General features: G+C 30.9%; 9 protein-coding genes and 1 non-coding gene across 10 annotated transcripts; 6 read left to right on the top strand and 4 right to left on the bottom strand.

The window, feature by feature from the left end:
* Window positions 1-907: 907 nt before the first annotated feature.
* Window positions 908-3,216, top strand: PPL_05483 (Zn(II)2Cys6 transcription factor domain-containing protein; the record flags this gene model as incomplete). Its single annotated transcript, XM_020576364.1, has 2 exons — window positions 908-2,551; window positions 2,797-3,216. The coding sequence occupies 2 exons, from the start codon at window positions 908-910 to the stop codon at window positions 3,214-3,216; spliced, it is 2,064 nt and encodes a 687-aa protein (XP_020433613.1).
* Window positions 3,217-5,855: 2,639 nt separating this feature from the next.
* PPL_05484 lies at window positions 5,856-5,926 on the top strand. Its single transcript has one exon. It is a non-coding gene; the product is annotated as a tRNA-His (tRNA).
* A 922-nt stretch (window positions 5,927-6,848) lies between these two features.
* Window positions 6,849-6,935, bottom strand: PPL_05485 (uncharacterized protein; the record flags this gene model as incomplete). The annotated part of the gene is made up of 1 exon (XM_077398157.1): window positions 6,849-6,935. The coding sequence occupies one exon, from the start codon at window positions 6,933-6,935 to the stop codon at window positions 6,849-6,851; it is 87 nt and encodes a 28-aa protein (XP_077254274.1).
* A 779-nt stretch (window positions 6,936-7,714) lies between these two features.
* Window positions 7,715-9,555, top strand: PPL_05486 (uncharacterized protein; the record flags this gene model as incomplete). Its single annotated transcript, XM_020576365.1, has 3 exons — window positions 7,715-8,335; window positions 8,430-9,440; window positions 9,544-9,555. The coding sequence occupies 3 exons, from the start codon at window positions 7,715-7,717 to the stop codon at window positions 9,553-9,555; spliced, it is 1,644 nt and encodes a 547-aa protein (XP_020433614.1).
* A 447-nt stretch (window positions 9,556-10,002) lies between these two features.
* Window positions 10,003-12,671, bottom strand: PPL_05487 (pleckstrin domain-containing protein; the record flags this gene model as incomplete). Its single annotated transcript, XM_020576366.1, has 2 exons — window positions 10,003-12,443; window positions 12,536-12,671. The coding sequence occupies 2 exons, from the start codon at window positions 12,669-12,671 to the stop codon at window positions 10,003-10,005; spliced, it is 2,577 nt and encodes an 858-aa protein (XP_020433615.1).
* A 703-nt stretch (window positions 12,672-13,374) lies between these two features.
* PPL_05488 (uncharacterized protein) lies at window positions 13,375-14,616 on the bottom strand (the record flags this gene model as incomplete). Its single annotated transcript, XM_020576367.1, has 3 exons — window positions 13,375-13,810; window positions 14,166-14,330; window positions 14,429-14,616. 3 exons carry the CDS (start codon window positions 14,614-14,616, stop codon window positions 13,375-13,377), a joined length of 789 nt encoding a protein of 262 aa, XP_020433616.1.
* A 625-nt stretch (window positions 14,617-15,241) lies between these two features.
* Window positions 15,242-16,345, top strand: tcea1 (RNA polymerase II elongation factor; the record flags this gene model as incomplete). Its single annotated transcript, XM_020576368.1, has 4 exons — window positions 15,242-15,298; window positions 15,386-15,454; window positions 15,553-15,832; window positions 15,924-16,345. The coding sequence occupies 4 exons, from the start codon at window positions 15,242-15,244 to the stop codon at window positions 16,343-16,345; spliced, it is 828 nt and encodes a 275-aa protein (XP_020433617.1).
* A 98-nt stretch (window positions 16,346-16,443) lies between these two features.
* Window positions 16,444-17,303, top strand: PPL_05490 (uncharacterized protein; the record flags this gene model as incomplete). Its single annotated transcript, XM_020576369.1, has 5 exons — window positions 16,444-16,653; window positions 16,896-16,921; window positions 16,945-16,986; window positions 17,037-17,056; window positions 17,176-17,303. The coding sequence occupies 5 exons, from the start codon at window positions 16,444-16,446 to the stop codon at window positions 17,301-17,303; spliced, it is 426 nt and encodes a 141-aa protein (XP_020433618.1).
* Window positions 17,304-17,806: 503 nt separating this feature from the next.
* Window positions 17,807-18,265, top strand: PPL_05491 (uncharacterized protein; the record flags this gene model as incomplete). The annotated part of the gene is made up of 2 exons (XM_020576370.1): window positions 17,807-17,917; window positions 17,984-18,265. 2 exons carry the CDS (start codon window positions 17,807-17,809, stop codon window positions 18,263-18,265), a joined length of 393 nt encoding a protein of 130 aa, XP_020433619.1.
* Window positions 18,266-19,285: 1,020 nt separating this feature from the next.
* PPL_05492 (uncharacterized protein) lies at window positions 19,286-20,175 on the bottom strand (the record flags this gene model as incomplete). The annotated part of the gene is made up of 2 exons (XM_020576371.1): window positions 19,286-19,701; window positions 19,773-20,175. The coding sequence occupies 2 exons, from the start codon at window positions 20,173-20,175 to the stop codon at window positions 19,286-19,288; spliced, it is 819 nt and encodes a 272-aa protein (XP_020433620.1).
* Window positions 20,176-20,574: the final 399 nt, after the last annotated feature.

Genomic DNA, 20,574 nt, shown 5'->3' on the forward strand with positions numbered 1-20,574 from the left:
ATAAACAATCAAATAATAATCATTGGCCAATCATAATACATATTTAATTTATTTCATCTTTATAAACTATTTTTTTATATGAAAAAACAAAAATAATTTATTAACATTAAATATTTTATTTATTTTTTATCCCTCTTCATTTCTTTCATCTCTTCTGATTCTTCTTCTTATTTTTCCTCTTCTTAGATTTATTTTAGGTTATCAGATCAAATCTTTTTTTTTCTTTACATACTCAACAGAAAAAAAGATATCCAACTCGGGAATCAGCTTTTGGAAAAGACATCATCGCGCCAGTCAGCTCCGTAGTTCTCCCTTGAAAAGTTCAACTTCTCCACATTTTATTTTGTATATCCAACCCTAAACGTTCAAAAATACCTCCACCACAATCACTTCACAACGTCAACCTTAAACTGTCTCTCACCTTGTCTTTTCTCAGTGACATATAAAACTTTTTTCTACCAGAAAAGTTTTAATGTTATTTAAGATCTATAAGGTGCCCACTGCTATCGAGTTCTCTTTATTTCTTTCTCTCTCGTACAAAAGATAAGTTTTAATTAAAGAAAATTTTCTTCTTATATTATATACTTCATCCCACTTTCACAATCAATCATACCGCCTCACCAAAATATATATATATATCAGAAAATTTATTATTTCAAAAATTACACTCTCTATTAAACATCAATTCCGTCCTACAATTTGTCTTCAATTCCACTGTTATAATTTGCCAAACTAGTAAGCAATTTAAATAACAAACATCAATAACAATCTTAATTCCATTCAAACAACAGCAATAATCAACAACAATAATAATTCAACAACAATCAACAACAACAATAATTCAATAATAATAATTATAATTTTAAATTTATTTTATCAATTTTAAATTCAACTATTTTGTCAAACAATGTACGTCACACATATTATCAATCAATCAGGTCAAGTACCAATGCAACACTACAATGTTAATGTTCAACAACAACAGTTGTTACAAAACGTTATGAACAACAACAACAATGCTACCAACAACAACAATAATATTGTTTCACAACAAATTTCCAGTCTCTTGACTGATCAAATCCAACAACAAGTTTCATCGATTCAAGTTGTTGCCCCATCGGCCATTGCCCCAGTTGTTGCTGACCAACAACAGCCACAACAACCACCAGTCAAGAAACGTGCCAAGAAAGCTTGTTTGAATTGCCGTTCCTCCAAGGTAGCCTGTGACCACAATCGTCCCTGCCTCAGATGTACAAAACATGGAATTGAGGACAGTTGTCTTGATATTCCAAGAAAGCCCAAGGTTGTCGGAAAGCGTCTCAAGAAGGATGCCAATTCGTCGCCATCTTCTGCGCTCGTCCACACCACTACCGAGCCAATCATCCTGCTCACAGATAATGGTTCCATAGTCGGTCAACAAGGAGCCTCTGCCAAAAAGGTTAACTCCAAAGTTGGTGCCAATGCTCCCAAGCCCCAAATGACAACCTATCCTGGAATTCAAGACACCTCCAGTCTTGTAAATAGTATCAAAAACAACCCACACCTCCAACAACAAATCCCTCACTATCTCAACCTCACCTCTAACAACAACAACAAATCTCAACCACCCTCACCAACCAACAACCAAGGTAGTAATATCATTCAATCCTCAACTAATGGTAATCAACAGATGTTCAAGTTTGTTGGTACTACTGACCAAAACAACAACGTCCAACAACACCAACAATCATCGCCCCAACAACATCAATCTGTTAAAGAAGAGAATGATATTACTGCCTCTGGTAACCCCATATTTATTCCTTATGTATTTAATAGCAACATCGACAATAAGGAAATGTCGTCAGTCGACGCCATCAACAAAAGTGAGCTATCTGCCAGCAACAACAATAGCATTCAATTCATGTCCTCGCCAACAATGAATGGTACTTCGCCCGCCTCAAGTATACCATCGTCTCCACAATCTGCGTTCTCAACACCATCGCCTTCAATCTCTGCCTACTCCTCCGACTCGTCCCCAGCAAGTCCCCACGCTCACTTTGATATGATATTCCAAACCAACGCTAGCTTAGACTATCAACATCTCCACCATCAACAACAACAACAACACAACCAACACCAACAACTCAACAATTCATCTTCACTCTGTCATCCATATGTTGACACAAATAACGAAGACACCAACAACTCCAAATCCGCAACTGGAGGTGCCATCTCACCAATCCAGACCGTTGTTGAAAACGTATGTGCCAACCTCTCCAATCTCATCAGTACAAGCTCCAGCTTCCAAGAACCAATCGGTGTCGGTTCTTCACCATTCGGATACTGCATGAAGAGTCCATTCTCAATGGACGGTACTCCACAACAACAACAATCCGCACAACAACAACAACAACAACTTCAACTCGCCTACAACAACAACAACAACAACCAACTTCAACAACAATTGATTGGAGACAACGTTATCCAATCAATTCTCAACAGCGGAAACTTCTTCAACAACCACAACACCAATAGTAACTCACCTGTACATACAATCTTACCTGACGTTCTAGTAAATGAATTCAAGAAGATTCATCAATCTCTTGAGACAATTACTTCATTCCTTCAGTTCCCCAATATCCAAAGACCACTTTACTCTCCCTCACCCAAAAATCCACTCATTCCAGGTGGAATTTGGTTGCCTTGCTCAGAGTCGGTAAAATATCTTTAAGAGAATCATTTTTCTCTACATTTCTTTTGATCAACTTATTAATATTTTTAATTCTTTTTGTTTTTTTTTTTTTTTAATTATTTTAGGTAAAGAACAATTTACCGCTTTCAAGATGGGCATTCCCAGATCGTAATCTCTTAGACATGAACGATAGCTTTGCCAAGCTATTAGGTTTCAAGTCGGAAGAAGATCTGAGGACCTATTCACCTCAGTTAACCTGGGATGATATTGTACATTTTCAAGTGATCCAATTTACAAACCGTTACGCGCTGGAAGCAGTCGTCAAAGGAATACGCAAGTTCCAACGTCCATGCCTTTTCAAACATAAACAAGGTGGATACCTGTCCGCAACGATCTTGGTTGCCTTTGACACTTGCTACCAATCATTTGAAGTCAGCATCCTTCAGAAACACAACGAAACCCGTGAGGACATCTCCTCCGAGTATGTAATTAGAGAATACCGTTTTAAGAATGCCTGTCTTGAATTAGATGATATCAATCATTAAAATCTTCAACAACATCAACAATCAATTATAACTTATACTACCATCAAAAAACTACACACACAACAACACATCAACTTACCGCACCAACTATGTTTTGTTTTTTTTTTTATTATTATTATTTGTTTTTTTTATATAGATAGATTAACTTTCGCCACGACCAACTAAACTACAACCTTACCTTTATATCTATCATTAAACTTTTTGCCCAGATTTCAAAACAATAAACATTACCTTAAATATTTTTTTTTTCAACGAACTTATTATTTCTTCTTTATAAAAATTTTTTTTTAAAGATCTTTAAGTAATTAATTGTTAGTAACTTATTTTATAGAAAAGAATTAAACAAATAATAATTATGCAACTTCATAATATTATATAATATATTTTGTTTATTTCCACCCTTTTTGCTTAAAAAATAAGAGAAAAAAAAGTTAAGAATATTAAAAAGAGAAATATAATCTAAAAATATAATCTAAAGAGATTCCACATCATCCTGCCTGATCTTACATAGAAAAATAAAAGAAAAATCATAACAATGATATAAAGAATATATAAAAAGAATAATAGATAATTTATTTGTTTGTAAGTGTCAGATGAAATAGATTAAAAACAAAAAAAAGCATTAATTGAAATTGAATTCATCAGTATATATAGGCAATTTGGAATACAACACACATCATCAGTTTAAACAGAACAAAAGTTTATGACACTTAAACACCGGATTAAAGGCGACATTGGGCAAAGAATGATAAATCCACAAGGAGCAAAGACAAATTTGGAGACCAAAAATAAAAAACGGCATTTTGTTTTTTCACCAAAAATGCATTTTATTCGTGATTCGGGGGTTTGTTTTTGAGGAACAAATTTTTGATAACTTAATATTCAGTCGACAAACGTCTAGATTTTAATAATTGGGGTGTCAATTTATATACTTGTTGATGTGTGAGTTGTTGGGATGTACACATTGATGTCAATATACCGAAAATTAAAAGAATAAAAACTAAAATATAAACAAATAGAATTCACAATTGTATTGTTGGAGATTTGATTTTAGATTAATGATCATTTTTATCTTTTTTTATAAAAAAAACCACCACATTAACCTTTGTAACTTCCAATAACAATAACATCAAAAACAATGGGTCAATATAATCACCCGATATATCACTGCGATGAGGAACTATTTAGTGAGTGACAGAAAAGCAATATAGAATGTTTGAGAAAATTCTTTAGATTATCAGGCATTAAACTTGTTCTCTTTGCTTTGTCATGTAATCATAACTATACCAAATTTCTTAATATCATGAGCTCCAATATTGGTGATTTCAAAAATACCGGTTAATTTCGGTGTTTGAATTATTCAAATTCCAATAATTAAAATTAAAATTAGTAATATATGTTTTTAATAATAGGCAAAGGACTCCCAACTAATAAATTTATTTAATTTAAATTATTTTTTTTTAGTTGAAAATGATTAAACATCAGAAGTGGTAAGGAATTATTCATTGTTTAACTAATGTTTACATAGTTGTTATTTTTAACAGTTTTGAGATTTTATAGGATACACATAATTTTAATAATTTAATATTCAGAACGGTTTTAAATAGTTAAAGTTTTAAAATTTTTAAATATATATAATTCTAATTTGTTTGATATATTTTTATTTTAAAAGAATTTATCTATTTAAATAAATCAATTTGTGTTTTGACTAAAAAGTAAAGAAAATTTCTACAGAATTTTTTGGATTATCCACAATTCACAACAAACTCTGATTTTGTTAATCCAAAAAATGAGTTTTTATGTATATCCTTTGGATTAACAAAATAAGATTTTGTTGTAATCTTTGTGAATTGTGGATAATGTTGTCAAAGAGGTTGGTATTTTGAACAAAAAAAATGATTTAATATATTATATTTGTAAAGCATGTTTAAAAGAACTAAATTTATCTTTATTAACTTTCTAAAAAGTAGTAGTTGTTTACAAATTTTTATTTTTAGAAATCTAATTGAGATTGAAAAAATTGATCATCCAATTATATTACTATATCGACAACCACTATTAAATCAAACTCATGTTCATATAGTTAAAGAAATGAAAAAAAATTATTTGTCCAGAGTTCAATTTTCAAATAGATTAACATATGATCCCAAAAAGCCATGTGCTCGGATTGAAAAGAGGCCACCATCACATACTCGGATCGAATAGTTTTTTTTTTGAAGTGATAATACAAGGTGGAAGTTGAGATATTCAAAACACAACAATTGTACCGAGTGTTTTATTGCAACTAGTAATTAATTAAAATGAACGTCAACTAAAGACCAGGCGGGGGAAATTATATCTGTTCTCCTTAGGTTGGGACCACCATGATACCACTACTGATGTAGGTCTAAGGGAGTCACAGCGGGCTCTTAGAATTATGAATGGAAACGTTGCTATGATTAGATCCTCCGTTTGTAATCCCCTAACAAGAAGCATAGGATCTTGAGACTCGAATATATTTAAAGTAGTTTAGGTGTGCTCGATGGAATAGTGGTGTAATGGAAGTATATACCACTGACGTATGTATGCTTATCGGCATAAGGATTAACCAGATTCCTTATGCCATAACGCACCAACGATAAATTTGGGAATCATTATATGCTCGGATCGTATAGTGGCAGTACATGAGGTTGTGGTCCTCCTAACCCTGGTTCGATTCCAGGTCCGAGCACTTAATTTTAATAAATTTTTATTATGACCGCATGCGGACTTTTTTTTGAAAACAAAACCAAGCGCACTGGTCATGTCTGTGAGTTCTGTGGTGACACCTTCACTGAGCTCTGCAACCCACATGAGCATTTCTTCTTTAAATGCAGGAATGTAGTTTCACAGCAGTTCCTTTCCTTTATCAAACATTTATACCATAAGTACTGTAACTATAGACTCCGTAATTGGAAGCACTCGTGCATCAAGTTCGACGGTCCTATTCGTACTACTGTCCACTTCACCCACCTTACTGCTGCTATCGTACATTCGTTATGGCAGGCGCTGTCCTGTGAAATGTTTGGTGATGGTACCCATTACAAGCTGGAAAATACCGTCAAGAGCAGTCACCCATTACACCAAATTAATCGATGCCAATTACCACAAGCTTAACTTCACAATCGCTAATTCTATCTCCCAAGGAATCACTGTCGATTGCTCTGCATTAACGCTTAAATTTAAATCTGATTGGAATCTAAATCCTTCCAACTACGTGCCACCACTTTATACTGTTGTTCATCAACACGCAACTACTGTTAGATCTATTCTATCCTAATACTACTCAACTTATTAATTAATAATAACTAATAATAATAATAATAATAACAATAATAATATTATAATAATAATAATAATAATAATAACTTTTTATTGGCTATATTTCTCACGGCCTGTGTGAGAATGTAAATATAATATAAAACACGAACTAGCAGGTTAATATCAATACCTGCAATTTGTTGACTGATCATGAGTCAACAAATCTTTTTTGCAAAAAAAAAAAAAAAAAAATCAATATAATAGGATGCAGAATAATTAATAAAAATAATAGAAAAGTAAGAGAATCTTTATCGACCGTTGTTGGAGATTGTTGTACTGTAGACTATACTGATTCATTGACTTTTCTCTTTTACTTTTACTTCTACTTCTACTTCTTCTAACTCTTTATGTTCATTACTGTGGTCAACGTCAATTTCCATTTGATTGCTTTCATTATTATCAAAATTTTCTTGTTCTTGCTCTTTTTCTTTCTCTTGTTGTCGTTATATTATAGTGTAGGTTAGGCAGAGATACACAAACACTGCCTTCTGGGTTGGTAAAGTTTGATGAGATTCCAGTATTCTTGGAAACTTCTGGAATCATTGAAGAACGAACTCATTTGATTGTCATGGGTATCGTGTATTTCATCTCGATTGAACCAGTTTAAAAGTGAATTGATAATGACTAAATTCTCTCATTTTATATAAATATAGTATGATAAAAATATAAAAAAAAAAAAACGAAAACTTATAAAAATATAAAAATAAATGATATTATAACAAATAATTTATAAAAGGCAATGAGTTCTCAATTAATACAAAAAAATAAAAAAATTTTGGTAATAGTATGATAAAGGGGGGTAAAATAGAGATTAAGTTCAAAATACCTTCAAAACCTCACGTTTATAGTTTAGAGCAAAAACGGTTTTGGCTTCTCGCAACCATCTCAGGCTAAGCAATTAGCCAAGCCAATCACAATCTCAACCATATGGAACTCGGTATTCAACAACACATCTCTTGTATGGGTATTAGTTTGACCAAAAAACTAGAGAATTTCTTTGTTTTTTAAAAAAAATTCTCTAAATTACAAAATTTTTTTATCCCTCAGTTTGATCACACTTGTTTATTGCCTCATTTCAAATTTATTTACCCCTCTTAAAATATTATATAATTAAAATGTTCATCCTTTTTTTTTCCAAACATCTTTATACAAATAAATAATGTCTCATTTGAGATCTCCACGTTCAAAAGTATCATATAGTAGTAATGTCCCCTTTTCAAAGGTAGATGTATACGATGATAATGGTAGTATGCCACCTGATACTAGGGTGCTTACTCCCATCCATTGTCAATTGCCATCTTTTGATCAGAGTTATATCGTTCAGCATGCCTTGCATCAATACCTCGCATTGTTTGAACAAAATAATATCTTGGTTCCACTGATGAGAAAAAAGGTTTCAGATAGTGGTGGAAACAGAGTTCCTTCTTTCGAGAAACTTCTCACGCTCGCATTGGTTTGCAAATCATGGTTTAAATATGTTTCATGTCGACTCACTCGATTCAATGCAGCTTGGGAAGGCGATTGTAGTAAATTCGATAAGTTAGAAAGTCGTCTTATCCTCCCAACACCGTGGTCACTCTACCACGTTGATAATATTCTCAGACTAACAATCCAAGAGCTTGGTTGGAACGATGAACAAAAGTCTGATGAAGATAGACTGGACATTGTGTGTGGCTATATTGACAATTTCCCAAATCTCACAACCATTGTCATTCGAACTCAAGTTGGTGATTGGGTGGTTGACTGTCTAGCCGAGAGCTATCCACATATCGATATTCAAGTAAAAGTTGATTTTCATCATAAATTCCTCCCCGACTTTGGTGCTGAAGAGATTACCATTGACTATGATCTTTTCGAAATTTAAAAACATAAAGTCTATCAAAATGAAAGTAAAAGACGTCGAGATGGAAGGTGACAAGAAAATAGTGACAGAAAGCTTTTACAATTTTGTTAGATGGTGGCAAACAGATTCGATTAATCTTCGCTTCGAAAACGTATGGGACGAGAATCCCAGAATGCATACTAGATACAACACACTCTTTAGAATCAAGACACTCAGACACTTGAGAATTGATGATGATTTAATAGAACTACGTGATTTACTCGTTGCGGTCAGCGAATGTCCACATATTGAATCATTGGCAGTTGCTATTTCCTTCTGTCATCTTGGTGGCAGTGAAGATGGTCAAGGACTTTGCAAATGTTATGGTATCAACGAGCATAGTGGTGTCCCCATGGATGATCCAGAGAACTGGAACAGAGTATGCAAAGCACTAGCTTCCAATCAAACTATCAAAAGACTTTCCATTAGAAATTGGTGTTACCCTGCAAACCATAGAAAGATCACCCCAGAATCTCAACAAGCTTTTGCTCAGATATGGGCATTGAACACAACGATTAAATTCCTCTTGCTTGACAGCATGAGATTAATTGTTTGCTCGCAACTCTTTGAGTCATTCGAAATCAATAAGACCATCACCCACCTCTTGCTCCACAACTGTATTCAAGATGACTATCAACTAGAGTTGTCTTTCAAGAAATTCGCGCAAAACAATCAGACAATCACTTTCCTATCGCTATTTAATAATCATGTATCAGGTGGCTATCATATTGAAGAGGCATTTAAAACCAACGAAACGATTACTCATTTGATATTACCGGATCTCGTGCAAGCAAATAAGCGATTATTCGAATGCCTGATTGAGAAAGACAAGATACAGTACTTGGGATTGTCTTCACGTCTCAGGGGAGGTGTTGCACACGAAACCAAGAATTACACCCAAGAATATCGAACCACATCAAAATCACTTTGCAATCTCTTTTATTATGTCAATAGTTTTGGTGTGCCTATAAATCGCACATTATCCAATTCTCTATGGAATGATGTAATCAATCTAATAAAATAGACAACCCAATAATAATCAACAGTAATTAAATTAAATCATTAAAAAAAATAAAAAAAAAATAAAAGAATTATGTATTTTTAAGAGTAATCAATAAAATAAAAAATTATATTACCCTATTAATTAACTTTGTAATTGTCCTTTCTAAAATAAATTGTTAAGTTGGAAGCTGAAACAGATAAATTATTTATCTCTTAATACAGTTGTTTATTTTTCATTAAAATGATACAATCTTCTATAAATGAAACAATTTTGTTTGAAGCCAACAATAATTCTTGAGGAGTAAGTGTATTAGGTGGGATATAAAGATTTGGTGCAAATACAACAGCTAATAGATTGAAGGAAATAAATTTGTTAGTGATCCAGATTTATCAATGAATTATTGTTATTAATATTTACCTAATTTGATTTTTTTTATTTCTTTTAATCAAATTTACATTATATCAGTTTTAAATTTAATTCCAAGTAAATGATGACTTTTTTAAATTTGTAATAAAATAGTCTGTTTTCAAAATTAATATTAATTGTTTTATTTGTATGCATCTTATTTAGATGATCTACTACGTCTGTTTGATTCATAGGTTGAGTTTAATTTTACATTATTCTTTTTATCTTCGATTACCGATGAAATCCATTCTGGCCACTGTTTATAATCGATGTTGGCGCGTATCGATTCGTCATAGAGATTGTGGATGTTGATGTTGGTCGATTCTCCAGCCATTCCACGATGTAGTTTTACAGAGACAGCCAGTGTAAGGAAGTACTCCTTCTTGATGAGCAGATTTTCCTTCTCGATCTTCTTGCAGTACTCTGTCTCGTTCGTACCCAATAGTTTTTCGCGTAGTGTTCTATATTGATATATACATTCGTTGAGTGAACGAGTCAACTCTTCGGTCTCCTCCGCTTTGATCTCCTTGAGTAGCTCCATGTCGGTCTCCAAACGTTGGATCTCAGAGATCAAGAATGAGTTTTGCGATTGGTGAGCGAGCACCGACTCCTTGAGTTTGTTGATGTCGATCGTTCCCTTGTTTCCGGCGGCACCGCCACCAGAAGCACCGGACTTGATGGTCGCGGAATCACGGTTTCTCTCGTTGAGTGAATTTATGTATTTATCCTTCTTCTCGGTTTCCTCACGCAACATTTCATTCTCACGTTTGATGACCGACACTGCATTCTCCTTCAACTTCAAGTTGGCAGAGATCTCACCGATTTGCTCGCGTAAACTGAGAATCTCGCGGTCACGATTGGAAATCTCTGCGGCCCATTCATACTCGTGAGGGAACGATTCCTTTGGTTTGGCAGCGAGTGTTTCATTGTCCTTTTGGAGCGTGGTGATATTGTCGTTGGCAATCGATAGATCTTTCTTGAGACGGTCAATCTCTTCGTCACGATACTGCAGCTCTAGCTTGATATTGGCATTGCTTTTCTCTGACTGTGCTTGCTTTGCAATGATTTCCTTTAGCTTTTGAATCTCTGACTCTAGCGAAAGTCTTCGTTGTCTTTCGATCTCCAAAAGTTCATCTTGCTGTGACATCAATCGCTTGGTTACTTCCTCTTCGATCTTCTTCCTTAGAGCAGTCTCATCGACTTGTGAATATCCAGCAGGTGTATTTGGATAAGATGAACTCTTCAAATAGGGTGATGAATATTCATTGTTACCGACAACGCCAGGTGTAGATGAAGTTGGTGTGGCAACTGGTGAATCTACAACTGCAGGTGAAGAAACGATTGGTGTTGAATTTAAACTAATTGATTTTCTATCATTTTGATAATCATTTTGATCGTTATCATTATTATTATTATTATTATCTTGTTGTTGTTGTTGTTGTTGTTGTTGTCTTTCTCTTTCTCTTTGTTTCTCATTCATTTCTTCAATTAGTTTCTTTTGTCTTTGATCTTCTTCATCTTTTACTTTATCTTGTTGTTGTTGTCTTTCTCTATCTTCATCAAATTTCTTCATTTCCTCGACAATCTTTTGTTCCTCTCTCTTTAATCTTTCATCATTCAACTGTTGTTTTTTAAGTTCTTCCTCTTGCTCTCTCTTTTTTCTTTGTTGTTCTTCTTCTTCTTCTTTAATTTTCCTTTGTCTCTCTTCTTCTCTCTCTTTCTGTCTCTTTGCTTCTGCTTCTTTCTCTTCTTCCTCTCTCTTCTTCATCATCGCTTCCATTGATCCACCACCATTACTATAACTACCATAGTTTGTTCCATTATTACTATTATTATTATTACTATTACCACTTGTAGTAGTTGTATTAGTATTTCCATCAACCATTGACATCTTTCTATAATCACGTTGTGATCCACCAGATGTACTTGTACTACCACTACCACTACTATTATCAATTGTTGAAAGTCTTCTAAGATCACCAAGACTCATTTGATTACTTGGTAAGTCACTCATTGAACTAGAGTTGGCTTGCTTCAAACTGTTTTGCAATGCAGTGTAATACTTTTTGAATTCCTTCAAACCTTCGGTCCAGTAATTTAGATCGGCAGCTTTCAACACTTGGAAGTTGTACACTCTACCGGGGGTGACCAACTCAAAGCCGGAATCAATGGTTTTGACACCGATCATATCCGGTAGATTAATGAATCCAAAGCTAGTGGTATCTCCCTCCTTCTCGTAGTAGTAAAGTTTATTGTCCTTCTGTAGGAACCATCGTTTCTTATAGGATTTAACCAGTCCTTTCTCACCGAGTTTCTTCAAATAACCTTGTAGTAACGGTGGTCTCTGAGGTAACTCTGACTTTACAAATGGTGAATTCTGCTGTTGTTGTTGTTGTGCTTGTGCTTGTTGTTGTTGTCTATCGTCAGCGGAAGACGAACTGGTAAGAGCAGCTTTCTTTGCTTCATCACGCTTCTGTATGACTCTATTTGTTTCCTCTGTCAATCTTACTTTAATCTCTTTGAGTTGCTCCAAATACTCGGGTATCTTACTCTCTTCATTCGCAGTGATATCCTTATAAAGTGGTAGAATAGATTTCACTGCAAACGTTGTAACCATAACCAATTAATCAATCAAATTAGCAAAGTTGTAATGATTAATGTAATGATTTCTCTAATTAGCTAATACTTACAAATTGAAGATGCTTTTGCAACCTCACTTTGACTTCCACTGTCAATCAATTGACGAACTTGATCCAAGAGTGCTTTAGCCTCTGAGAATTGTTCTCTAATCGATTTAGATGAAAGTGTACTATGTACATATGACATATCTAGATATCTGATTCCGTTTGGTTTGATTTGATTTGATTTGATAATATATAATATTTATTTTAAATTACAAACACCAAACTATTATAATTATGTATAATATTATTATTATTAATTAATACAAACAAACTGTAGTAAAATAAAAAAAAGTTCTTCTCTAAATTCTTTCTAAAAAAATAATAATAAATAAATAAAAGATATTATAAGATAGATAAAAAATATATCTTAATTTGTTTTGTTTTGACCAAAACCAAGTGTAGTGTTGTTTGGTGATGATGCTGATGTCTAAAAATCAGAGAGGTAACAGAATAGTTTTGAAGAATGAGGATACTCACTTTTTCAATTTTTATAATGTTTTTTTGCAAATTTTAAAAAAAAAACCACAAAATTATCCAAAGATCTTTATTTTTTCAACCAAAACAAACAATTATCTGATTTAGTTTTTATTTTCTAACACTATGACTAAATGACTATTATTATTATTATTTATAACAATAACATAAACAATAATAATTAATCAACAGGAAAAGTCTATCTACTTTTTTTTTATAAAAATATAAGATAATTTTTTATTGATTGATGACCTCACCAAACCACACTGCAAATCAACACCAGTTAACTCGTTTTGATAACTTTCATTGGACGTCACAAATTATTTTATTTTATCTTTTTTTTTTTTTGTTCTTTTTTTTTTTTTTTGGTTTTATTTATCATTATCATTATCATTATTACCATTATTATTTTTTTGATTAAATTGTATACAATCAAATTTAAAAGTTGATATTGAAGGTTGAACTGTGAATTGAATATTAATAAAGTTGTGTGTTTGATCATATTTTCTTAATAATAAATATAGTTTTCTATCTTGATCTGTATTCTGTTGTTGTTGTTGTTGTTGTTGTTGGGTTGTGTTCGTTGTCGATATTGGTGTTGGTTGTTGAAAACTACTTGAATCATTATTATTATTATTATTATAAAGTATATCAGAGGTATTTGTGTTGGTCGTAGTAGTAGTAGATGGTAATGTTATTTCTGGTGAATGACTGATTTGTAATGCAAGATTAGCCCATCGTTGTACAATATAAAAGTTACTTTCAATGTCTGTTACTATCGCTTTACACTTTAACATTGGATTTTGTCTATATTCATTTGTTTTGAACCAACACAGTTTGAATACAATGAGAAAATTGATTTGATTTGATTTGATTTGTTTTTTAATTTACCTTTGATTATTTATATAGTTTAATGTATCTTTTAGGAAACCTAGTGATCTTCCCATGTTTGAGCGATTCATTCCAAAGAAAGAAGAGAGATCATCAATCAATATTAAATCGGGTAATAGGTTTAACATTGGGAATTCCAATAGGTAGTTCTTAAAATCTGTTTCTTTTTCTATATATCTTTATATTTATTCATTGATTGATTTAGTTAGCAATTGTAATATTATTGATTTTATATATACTATGATTGATTATACAATTCTATTCAACATACTTTATCTTTAAATGTTTAAGATTAACTTGATTGTTTGAAATCTTCTCAGAGTTGGACATCATTGGTAGTGAAGAGTTGAATCTTTTCTTTTCACATATATATAGTACAGAGTATCCTTGTTTAGTATAGCTATATCCATATTGAAATAATAATGATGATTTACATCTGTTGTTGTTGTTTACAAACAAATATTGATTTTAAGAAATTTAGTGTGAGTTTGTTTATATTAACTACAAAACTTTATAGTAATTATTGATAGTTACGATTTAGGCGGGCCAATTAGAAAGGTAATATCCGATTTAAATGTGATTATCTCTTGATTTTCTTTATTGCATGGTTTACCAAAGAATCTGTTCACTTCCACCGTTGACTCTGCACCAAAGCTATAGTTACTGTTACTACTACTAATACCAGCAGCATGCTGATTATCATTGTTATTATTATTATCCATCGATTTAAATTACATTATTAAATTGACAACCTTGATTTTATGAAATTGAATAACATCAAATTTCAAATTCCAAGAAAGGTTTGATTTTTTTCAAACTTTTGCAAATGTGTATAGGTTCAGTTCACTCAAGTTTTAACGGATTCTAAATAAAAATTATTTATTTTTTTAAATACATGAAGATCTATTGGTTGGTTTTGATATTTGTTAATAAACATATCAAATAATAAATCATTCAATCATTCATTCATTTAGATAGAAAAAAAAACAAAAAGAATAGTTGTTCAAAAACAATAATCATTTAAAACTTTTTTCTTTTATAGCTTAGAGTAACAATAGTAATAATAAAATCTAACGATATTCTATTTATATAAATAAAAAGTATATTTCCAATAAAGGAAATTACTGGATTCAAAACTACTATAGTTTTTTAAATTTTTTAAAAATTTTTTTTTTTTTTCATCACCATTGCTTAAATTTTTTATTCTATTATCTTTCGCTAATTGTGTTCTGCAACTGTTCGTTTGGTCGTATATTTCTTTTTAATTAAAAACATATACAATATATCATTTTTATCTTATCTTATATATTTTTAGTCAATAAAGATCTTTAGAGATTCAACTTAGCTATGGAAGGTGAAATTGTAGAACTTAAACAACAACTTGATAATGCCGTCAAAGATGATGTAAGATTAGAGATTATATGCTATATAATTAATATTCAAACTAATCGAAACTCTGTTATTTCAAAATAATCGATACCAATAAAATAGGATTTAGATACAGTTTTAGCATTGTTGAAGGCAATTTCTTTATTAGATATTTCAAAAGATCTATTACAAGTAATTTGAAAAACATATTATAAATATTTGAATACATTAGATTAGATTTTGTTTGTCTTACTGATTGGTAAATTTTTAATTACATTATAAACATATAGAAAACAGCAATTGGTAAATCAGTAGGATTATTGAGAAAGAATAAGAACGAAGCAATCTCAAAGAATGCACTCGAATTGGTTGACAAGTGGAAAGAACAGTTGGCAACAAAGACAACTCCAGCATCATCTACTCCACCCATCAAGAAGGAATCGACAACAACCACAACTACATCATCATCATCAGTAAAGAAAGAAAAAGACTTAAAAGAAAAAGAAAAAGAATCATCACCACCACAATCATCTTCATTAACACCATCATTAAAGAGAAAATTAGATATAAGTAAGTTTAGTTAGATATTGATATCAATATAATATTATCAAATCAATAAATATACTAATAATACTTATGATGTTAATGTATTGATGTGTAGAGGATGAGAAGAAAGAAAATGAAGATGGTAGTAGTGCATCGACAACAGCAGCAAAACCATACTCACCGATTAGCGTAAAGAAACAACAGTCCAGCAGATCGACTTCCTATAGTACAGAGTTACCATATCTATCGGACGATACTCGTGCCAAGACTATGAAGTTGATAGCGGATTCGTTGGAGGACAAATCGGGTGTTGAGACATTGATGCACCACAATCAAGCTGCAGCAGCGATCGAGTCTGAGATGTACAACATCTTCAATGGACCAACCACCGAATATAGAACCAAAGCAAGATCGATCATCTTTAACCTCAAACAAAACAAAGCACTCAGAGATTCAATCTTGAGTGCCGAAATATCGATCACAAGATTCTGTTCAATGGATTCAAATGTAAGTACTACTACTACTACTACTTCTTAATATTAGTTAGTTAGTTAAGCAGAATTATAAACAAACCTATGATAATAATAATAATTGCTAATCTATTTACTACTACTACTACTACCACTCTTAAGGAAATGGCAAATAAAGAGTTACAAGAAGAAAGAAAGAAAATGTTGAAATTCTCAAAGGAAGCAGCCACGTTGAGTAGAGATGCTGCTACAACCGATCAATTCCAATGTGGTAAATGTAAACAGAGAAAGTGTACATATTTCCAACTTCAAACAAGATCTGCTGATGAGCCTTTAACTACTTTTGTAACTTGCGTAAATTGTAACAATAGATGGGTATGTTTCATTGAAAACAATGCAAACCAAGCTACTTTCACCAAACTAACAAATTATTATTCTTTTTTCTATTTTAATTTTGTTTAATCATTTCACAAACAAATATAGAAATTCTGTTAAAACTATATATATATAAACATTTAACAACACAAAAATATAGCATAATAATAATAATAAATCTATTACTAATTTATTTAAAAAAAAAAAAAAACAAAACTAAACAACAACTGTTATAACAGTAGTATCGATCAGTAGTTAGTCGTACATTGTCAGATTTTTATATATAAATAGTAGAAGAAATAGAAGTAGTTCAAATATGAAACATTTATATTTGTATGATTGTAACTTTAACAAAAATAAATAATTTATTTTTATTTGTTAAGTTTAATTCAAATCGATTCTAGTATATTGGTGTTACAAAGTATTGCTCCTTTATGACATCCAGCATTACTAATACCATTGATTGTCCATTGTAATGTTCAGCTGCTGTTGTACCACAGCCAACATATTTACTATTTTGAGGCGCACCTATACTACAAATGTCATCAATAACACATCTCACAAAGTTCTTCTTTACAAAATCCACTAAAGTCATAAGCGTTGGGAACATCAAGAAGGAATCATCACCACACAATCATCTTCATCATTAAAGAGAAATTTGATAAAAGTAAGTTTGTTAATGTTATGAATTTTCAAAAAATAATCTTTTCTTTTAAGAAAATCATGAACAGAACAGAAAAACTTTAGCAAACCCATCTTTGGTGGGAACATCATAGGGATATAGTGTCTTGTTTTACATTTTGATATTGTTTTTTTTTTTCAAGAAACAAATATATAGTTTGGTTTCGTCCGAAATTCTTTGATTCTTAACAACTAATATTTATCATACTTTACTACGTGGCATTTCTAGTTCAATATTTGCAAATGAAAAACTTTAGATTTTATTTCTGGTTAACTAACTGTGTAAAGTTAAAAACCTATCAATATCAAATCCCTCATAATGAAAAAGGACTATAAATATGATAATCATTCAATTATCATTTACAATATCAAATCAAAAATCAAAATTTATCTAAATATTCTTTAAATATTTGTAATTTTATCTTTAAATTCACTATAGATTATTTATTTCTTATAGATATAACAAATAAAAATGTCTCTTGTTGCTCTCGACCCAAACGAAATCATTGATACCTTTGAAGTTGTTCAAGAATCAAATACTTTAATGAATTTCCTCAACTCTCAAGCTTATCCAAATCAAATTGTAAGTGATACCAAAATAAAATTTTGAAAAATACTGACAAAAACTTATTCATATTTTTTATTATAGGTTGTTGTATACTTTGCTGAATTTCCATGTAAGGCTTGTGATGACCAAAAGGCGTTTATGAGAGCTCTTCCAAACAAATACCCAGATGTTGTTTTTTTCCAAGTCCCTAAGGGTTCACCAATTACCAAGAATAATATGTGGTGTAATGATGTTGCAGTATACCCAACAACCAAATTCTTCAAAAATTTTGCAACAACTCAAAATTGTACTGCTTATTATATTGGATATGGTCCAGAACAAATTGAAGGTTGGATTCAATCCCACCTAGAGCCACTCCAATAAATTATTTATAAATTGTTGCTCTTGATTTATGATTCATCAAAATAAAATTTATAAAAATTTTTACAGGATATCTATAATAGTCATCTTAAAAAAAAACATATTATAATATATATTTACTTTGAACTTTATTTGAGAATAGATATATTCAAAAAAAAATTAGTAATCTATAAATGTTAAAAATATATTTCTATTTAAGTACTATCAATTAATCAAACAATAAATATGAATTCTTCAATATTTATTTTAAGTAGTCTTGATAGACAGATATAGAAGATGAAATGTTCAAATATGAATTTATAACTATAACTCTTATTTTTCTTTTTTTTTTTTGGGGGGTATTTTCTTTTATTAATTTGTACAAATTAAAACTACTTCATTCCCGTGGAGTTGCATGGTATTGCCCCTTTACATCTATCGCCACAAATACCATTTGCCAGTATATTATATCCTGATACAACAAATGAGGTACCACAACCAATATAATTTCCATATGTAGGCCAGTCAGTACTACAAACGTCATCACAATAAAACATCACTTATAGTTCTGCCATGTAATAGTTGGAAAAATAATTTACACCAAAATTATCATTATAATAACATTAGTATTCTTCTTGGCTAGCAGGATCTGGCCAATAAGCGAAGTGTGTGCAAACAGGGAGACAAATTATAGAAGAAGTATTGATTATTTGGTGAAATATAAAAGTTTGGTGTATCAATGCAATGTGGCTGCTCTTCATCTTCTCAGATTGAAATCTATATTGATAAAATAAAGCTTTTTTTGTATCTGGATATTATTATTTAAAAACAACATCCAATTTTTGAATATAAATATTATGAAATTTGAAAAATAATGCCCCAGTATAGAATCTTGGAGGGAGAAGTTCATCAGAGCATAGAGTATTTGATTTTATAAATTTCAAAGTAATATAAAGATACAAGGAATATAGAATATTATTTGTACTATAACAATAATAAAAAAAAGATATTTATGTTTTTTATTAATATTATTATTATTTTGATTTATTCATTGACTGCAATATAGTTTTTAGGATGACTTCTCTTTCTTTTACAATATCTAACAGTGAATACAACTATTATTACAACTATTATTATAAATACAACGACCGACACGATTGATATAATGACAATGATAGCAAGTGCTCGACCAAGAGCTGCACCTTCTCCATCGCCTGCTCTTCTATTGTGATAGCTATAGGTACTTGTGAAATAGAACTTATCAGATGCACCATCTCTAACATAAACATAACATTGATCTCCTGCTGAACTCTCGATTCTAATAACAATGGTTGTAGAATTTAAACTTATAAATTCATAATAACCACATGCTGATATATAAGTTTGGTTTGTGAAGTTTCCAATTACATATGTTAGCCTTTCATCTATATTACTGAAAACACTTGATATATATGGTACTTCTATAGTTAGATAATATATGAGGTTAATATTTATTAGAACAAAAAAGCATAAAAATTCATTTAATACAAACTTCTTTGAAATTTAACATTTTCATTAATAATCTGATTTGTTTCATTAAATATTAGAACTTGATAGATATCTTCATTCAATGATGTTTGATTGGACAAATAGCAACTTATTTGGCGATCTTTGGTGGCGATAGTGGTACATTCAGTATTATTGATTGTTATATTTTTAATTGAAGGGAATAAATAAATTACATAAATTGATAAATTCAATTCGATTTTGGTGGAACCTGATTGAGTAATTGTGTAGGTTCCATTGTTTATATAGGAAGTTGAAGAGAGTGTTGATAATTCGGAAAAATTATTGTTATTGTTATTTGTAGCATCTATTGCATAAACATTGTTCTTTGCAATAAAAATAAGCAATAGATAAAGTGAAAATATTATTGTAATTATTTGATTTCTCATTTTTTTAGTATTATATTATTAAATGTTTTAATTAAAGTGATATCATTTAAATTAAAAAATTTCTCTATTTATAGAATGACTCTTCAAAAAAATGATTGATCAACGTCGAGAGTTCTTCAAATACAGAGAATCTAATTAATTAAATGATCTGTAACCACTCCCATCAGTTTTTTCAATATTCAGGAAAAAATTTATCCTGCAAACACAAATTTTTATTTTTATCAGATTTTATCGATAAAAATCCGGATTTTTTATTATATCATTAAATCAAATAAAATATTTTATAATTTAATTAAAATTTTTTTTGATCTAGTTATTTTGGAAAATTTATCATTATTCATTCAATTTGTTTTCAATGAGTTTATTGTATATTAACATATTATTTCTGATCTGCACTAA

Source organism: Heterostelium album, assembly GCF_000004825.1.
Source record: "Heterostelium album PN500 unplaced genomic scaffold PPL_contig12, whole genome shotgun sequence".
NCBI classification, from domain to species: Eukaryota; Evosea; class Eumycetozoa; order Acytosteliales; family Acytosteliaceae; genus Heterostelium; species Heterostelium album.